The sequence below is a fragment of the Manacus vitellinus genome, unplaced genomic scaffold (genome assembly GCF_001715985.3).
Source record: "Manacus vitellinus isolate BGI_N305 unplaced genomic scaffold, ASM171598v3 scaffold_23_pilon, whole genome shotgun sequence".
NCBI classification, from domain to species: Eukaryota; Metazoa; Chordata; class Aves; order Passeriformes; family Pipridae; genus Manacus; species Manacus vitellinus.
The window spans coordinates 9,783,580-9,789,579 of record NW_021939718.1 but is presented as its reverse complement, the minus strand read 5'-3'; the positions used below and the strand labels follow the sequence as shown (position 1 = coordinate 9,789,579).

Here is a 6,000-nt window from a genome sequence, read left to right as displayed (position 1 = left end):
AAAAACCCCCCAAACACCAAAATTCCAGCAGGAAGTCCACTCTGGTTTGTTTTTCCCTAAGATTCTTCTGGTTCAGCACGACCTTCTGTTCAGCAACAGACAGACTCACAGGCTAGGGCTTCTCAGGCTGCTGCTCAAGGAAGCATTACTTGAGTAGGGCATTGCAGGAAAAAAAAATAAAAAGAAGAGAAGGCCAAACACCACTGAAGAGAAACAGACACTGAGAACGTGAAAAAATGCAGGAAATGTGAGGGGGAAAGGGCAGGAAATGTGATGGAGAAAGTGTGAGAAACGGGAGGGGATAAAAGGAGGGAAATGTGAGGGGAAAAGGGGGGGAAACATGAGGGGGAAATGTGAGAAATGGGAGGGGAAACAGGTGGAAAACATGAGGGGGAAAGTGTGAAAACTGTGACTGGGACAAGCACAGAAACGTGAGGGGAGAAAAGGGCAGAAAACATGAGGGGACAAGGGCAGGAAACATGAGGGGGAAAAGTGAGAAATGTGAAGAGGAAAGGGTGGGAAACGTGAGGAGGGAAAAGGCAGGAAAAGTGAGTGAAAAAGGGGAGGGAAACAAGTGAAAAAAGGGACTGAACTGTGAGGGGGAAAGGGCAAGAAATATGAGGGGGAAAGGAAGGGCAAGAAACGTGACTGAAAAGAGGAGAGAAACGTGATCGGAGAAAAGGGCAGAAAACGTGGGGGGGGGAGGGTGAGAAATGGGAGAGGGGGAAAAAGACATTTCATTTCTTCATTTCATTTCCTCAAGTCTTGAACCACAGTACAGACTTGTCTTTCTCCAGCTGTTCAGAATTTTCGTACTGGCTCCTGAAGAAGGATGCTCGTGTGTTTATAGATTCAAGCACAAATACTTCCAAAGCAATCCCAAGGCTTGTAGGCACCGTGCGTATGTCCAGGGTAGATGTGGAAAGACCATCCCAAAGCACCCGTCTCTGCAAGCACACCTGCACTTCCAAGAGGCAGCTGCACACTCTAAAGAGGCCTCCAGGCTAAACGCGATTTCTAATTTGCGAGTCCAGTCTCTAAAACAAGACAACACCCAGACTGAACTCTCTGCCTGACTGGGTGTGTTCCTGTGATAAGAAATCCAGTGTTCATTGTGCATTTCTGTTGAGCTTTTCAGTGTCATTTTGAGCCTGTGCCACTTCTACAGCTTTAGAAGAAATAAATTCTGCAGCTGAGATGGAGAAGAGCTGACCACGTAGTTCAACCCAGAACTCCAGTAAACTAGAGGCCAGGTTATGTAGCTTTTAGACTTTCCATGGAAAGGCAGAGTTTGATGAACCACAACGAAATCATTGATGCCGGCTCCATGTGTTTCAGTAAACTAGTCTGCAAGAAGTGCCTGACAGGGTTTTATCTCCAGCAGGCAGACTTTAAAACTTCTGGTGGAAAATGCAGAGTTTCAGTCAACTGTCAGCTTAGTGGAAATCAAGTGGGAAAAAAACCCCACAACATCATTGTTGGCCAGTGCAGTGAGGAGGCCCAGAGGCTGCTGCGCTCTGGTGCAGTCAGGGATGAGAACAACGGCCCTGTGGCCAGAGCCAGCTCCAGCTCCAGCTCCAGCTCCAGCACCTGCAGGGGGGAACCTCCCATTTTGACATCGCTGGTCAAACTGCGAGGCCACGTCCCTCGCTGTTCATGTTTGGGCACCAGCAGAGCCTGGGCCAGGCTGGTCCAAGCCTTGACTCCTGCCGAGCGTGCCGGCGAGGGGGAGCAGCTCCTGGTCCTCAGCTCTCTCCAGCCCCACGCAGAGCACAGAATGGCCATGGAGACACAGTGGGGCTGCCCCATGTGCCAGGACATCAAAATGGCGTGGCTGCCTCTCTTCCCTGTCACCACAAGTTCTGCAGGGTTTGCATCCCGTGGTGGACAAGGAGAAATCCAGCGTACCCACTCTGCAGCAGGACAGTAAAGACTGTCAGGTTTCCTGGCCATGAAGAACATGAAGAACATCACAGCCCCCGAGGAGTTACTGGAGAGCAGGAGTTGAGCAGGGAGAGCTCCCTCCCACCTGCCCGGAAACAGCCCCCATCGCCCTGTGGTGCCCACTCCACCTCCCCCACCCGGAACACTGTCCCCAGCTGGGCAGGGGACTGCAGGGCCACAGCCCACGGACGGCATCCTGCCCGAGGTGTGGGCAGGACTGTTCCGTCGACAGCAGCATCTCCTGGACCGCGTGTGGCCCTGCCTGCGCCAGAGGCTGGAGGGAATATACTGGGACCAGTGGTGGCTGGCCACTGATCCACAGCGTCAGCAGTGTCATCGTGGGCCGGTGCAGCGAGGAGGCACAGGGGTTGCTGGGCTCTGCTGCTGCCAGGGACGATGCAGGTCCAGCAGCACCAGAAGCTCCAGCAGCCCCAAGTCCAGCAGCTCCCAAGAGGGGACTCCCACCAGCAGCCCCGCAGGCTCCAAAGGGGAGAAAGCCGATACATCGGCGGCCACCCCTCCTGGCAGTCCCAGCTGCCCCCGAGCTGTGCCTGACTCCGCAGAGCAGGAGCAGCAGGCTGAGGGGGCAGGTCCCTCTGCCCAGGGCAGCAGCCGCGGCCCCTCCGCTCTCAGACGGGGCAGGAACCGCTTGCCCGGGGCGTCCCAGCACCTCCCCAGAGGAGGGTCCCCAGCCCGCAGGATTGCCCTCCGCCCAGCAAGAGGCCGCCTCACCGGCCCACGTGCTGGGGGATACGGCCACGGGCCCGGGAGCCCCAGGACCATGTCCACGGCAGAGAATCGCTGGTGACAGACTGAAGCTTTGCCAGCTGTGAAGATGAATTTATGTAAATAAGGGGCATCATTTATGTAAGAAATTCATCACTTGATGAATTTGTGCAAATAAGGAATAGTTATGTAAAAATATTCACCATTTGATGTAAATAAATTTGATTAACTGATGCAAATATATTCCTATACAGCACGAATATCAGGTAGGGGACCTCTGAAAAGGTCTGCAATTCACACTCCTTCTTGATTCAGCTTTGGGATGGACATGAACAGGGCACAGAAAAACGGGGAGGGACAGAGTTTGGGAGCGCTGTTGTCGAACAGCGGAGCTGGAAACACAGGAGCGGCAGCAGATGGAACACGTGGAATGCGGGCGCGGGTTCCGAGCAGCGCGACCCACGGGGGAGCCCTGAGGCGTGAGGCGCTGTGAGGGGGGCGAAGCAGAGACAAGCACACCCATGTGACGTTTGCCGTGCTAATTTATTGTCCGGCCCGCCGTGTGTCCGTACGGGGCCTGGTCCGCGCTGCCCGGTGCCCGCTCAGCGGCGTCTGCGCCTCCTGCCGCCCCGGCGGCGCCGGCGGTATCTGGAGCGGCGGGAATCCAGCCCGCCGCCTTCCCGCGCGCCCCGGCGGCGGGAGCGGCGGCGGCTGCGGCTCCGCTGCGGCGCCTCGCGGGCAAGCCGCCGGCGGTACGGGCCATGGTGGTGTGCGGGGCGTGCGGCTCACCCGCTTTTATTGGGGAGCCGGGGACCCCCTTGTGACGCATCGGGTGCAGCCACTGTGACCTCGCTGGCGACGGTGACTCAGAAAGCTCTGGCGTCACAAAAGGCTCCCCCCGACTCCCCTGCAAAAGCGGCCTGAGGTGCCCGCCCCTCGGTGCCTGCTCGTCCCGCACAGCACCATGGCTGGGAGGGAACGAGAAGGAAGGGCCATCACAGCCCCTGAGGAGTCACCGGAGACCAACAGTTGGGCAGGGAGAGCTCCCTCCCACCTGCCCGGAAACAGCCCCCATCGCCCCGTGGTGCCCACTCCACCTCCCCCACCCGGAACACTGTCCCCAGCTGGGCCGCAGCCCACGGACGGCATCCTGCCCGAGGTGTGGGCAGGACTGTTCCGTCGACAGCAACATCTCCTGGACCGTGTGTGGCCCTGCCTGCGCCAGAGGCTGGAGGGAATATACTGGGACCAGTGGTGGCTGGTGGAGGATGTACAGAGCATCATCCTGTACAGCCTCTGCCTCTACGGACCGAATGTAGAGGTCTTGGTGGAGATCATGGAGCCTCTGCTCAACGAGCACGCGGCACCACTGATCCACAGCATCAGCAATGTCATCGTGGGCCGGTGCAGTGAGGATGCAGAGAGACTGCTGGGTTCTGCTGCTGCCAGGGATGTGAACAATGGTCCTGTGGCCAGTTCTAGATTCAGATCCAGCAGCTCCAGCTCCAGCAGCTCTAGGTCCAGCAGCTGGCCTGCAGGCTCCAAAGTGGAGGAGGAAGCCGGTACATCAGCATCCGCCTCTCCTGGCAGTCCCAGGAAATGAGAGGATCTGTGTGTTGGAACAATAAAACATAATGGATCTGTGAAAATACGTTCTGTTCTTCCTCCAAATGAATATTCTCATATTCAAAACATCATTGAAGATTGAAGCCAAAATGTTGAGTAATTTTATTTCACTCAGCTGTGTTAAAACATTAATAAGACCATTATGGGCTTAACAAGCGTCTGAATGAACGATAAGCAGAAAATTTGCACATTCTGATAGCACAAGTATCACAAAATGTTACTTCCTTCAATAAGTCAGATTTTCCAGAGAATTCCACAAACAGTTTTTGGTTTGGTTTTTTTATCTCTCTAAAAAAGGCCAAAAGAGCTCACACCTTTTCTTAGTCAGTTCAAGGCAAACAGTGAAATGCCTCTTTTATCAAGGCACCTTTCTTTGATGTCTGTTTTGTATTACAGCAGGAGGAGGCTTTCAGCAAAGCCTCTGTGAGTAGACAGATGCTACTGCTCACAGTCCAAGGTGTCTGTGAGTAGTCGGCTAAAGGAGGGGAATGCTATGAGCTCTTTCTAATCAACTTTCTTTATCTGGATTTCAAGATACCACCTTGTGCTTATAGCTCTTTTACTGCGGATCATAGAGAACCTACAAACTTTCTCTTGTATTTTCCATAAAAAACAAGCCCCATGCCCTCATCCCAAAACACTCTTATTATAAAGTGACAAAATTCTGTTTATTGTTCACTTTTTCAACTCGGTTATCCCATCACAATTGCCATAATTATGCATTGGAAGATTTAGGTAAATCCAATCAAGCACCTGCAGGAACACGCTAAGAGATCCAGCAGCATATTAAATATTCTCATAGTTTTCTCAGTAAGCTGCTAAAAAGAGTAAGTCCAAGGAAATACGAGTTTTGGCAGGCTGAAGGACTGTGGTCTTCTCACCTTCTTGAGTTTTATTGAAAAAAAACAAACCAACCAAACCAACTAAACCCTCTTTTATACATTGGCCAAAGATAATCACCTTCTGCAGAGTATATCTAACTTAACTAATCAACAGTAATTTGATTACAGCAGCAGTGCTGTTTTACAAGTCTGTATTTAAACCACACTCTGTTGTTGATGTTGGATAAAAGGGTGGCAAATACCTTTGCAGCCCTTTCCAGCATTCCTTAGCTTTCTAGGTCTTGATACCAACCAACAACAGTGAGTTTTAAAAGAAAAAGAAAAAATTAGTAGAAAGTTTTCCTTCAAGACCAAATATCTACCAAAAAAACGAATACTGTTGTTTAATGGGTTTTGAATGTTGTATGTGCACAGGAGTTATCAAAGCATAGCAGTAATTAAACTGAGTTCTTAGAACCCACCATAATTTGCATTGTTAAGGAGGTTAAATAACAATATTCAGTCAGGGATTCTCAAGGTACTGCGGGTTTTCATAGTATGGAAAACACAGACTCAATAGCACTACTTCACATTTAATAACACAGATAATAATACAGTCCATGCTTTTTTGTCCTGGTGTTTGTTGCAGCAGTATAATTTTTGTAAGTAAACCTTTATTCAAAGGCCTTTTTTCCACTTTATTGTTAAAAACTGTTTCCTATCAAAGAAAGGATTAGTCCCATATCTAGCCTTTTCTTCTGACAGAGGAACAAGGTGGACTCAAATAGAAGAGAATACAAGGTTTTAGAAGTTTGGACATTACAGTATTTATAACCTGACTTGAATTCAGTTTTGACTTCTGAAGAATTCAAAATCTTGTTGA

The 6,000-nt window shown here is 51.2% G+C and overlaps 1 protein-coding gene across 1 annotated transcript; it reads left to right on the top strand.

The window, feature by feature from the left end:
* Positions 1 to 1,610: 1,610 nt before the first annotated feature.
* On the top strand, positions 1,611 to 4,309 carry LOC112841092. The gene is given in 4 exon segments (XM_029959964.1): positions 1,611 to 1,829; positions 1,832 to 1,967; positions 1,969 to 2,244; positions 3,925 to 4,309. Coding segments are annotated over 4 exon segments (813 nt in total). The 5' UTR covers positions 1,611 to 1,777; the 3' UTR covers positions 4,274 to 4,309.
* The last annotated feature ends 1,691 nt before the right edge of the window (positions 4,310 to 6,000 follow it).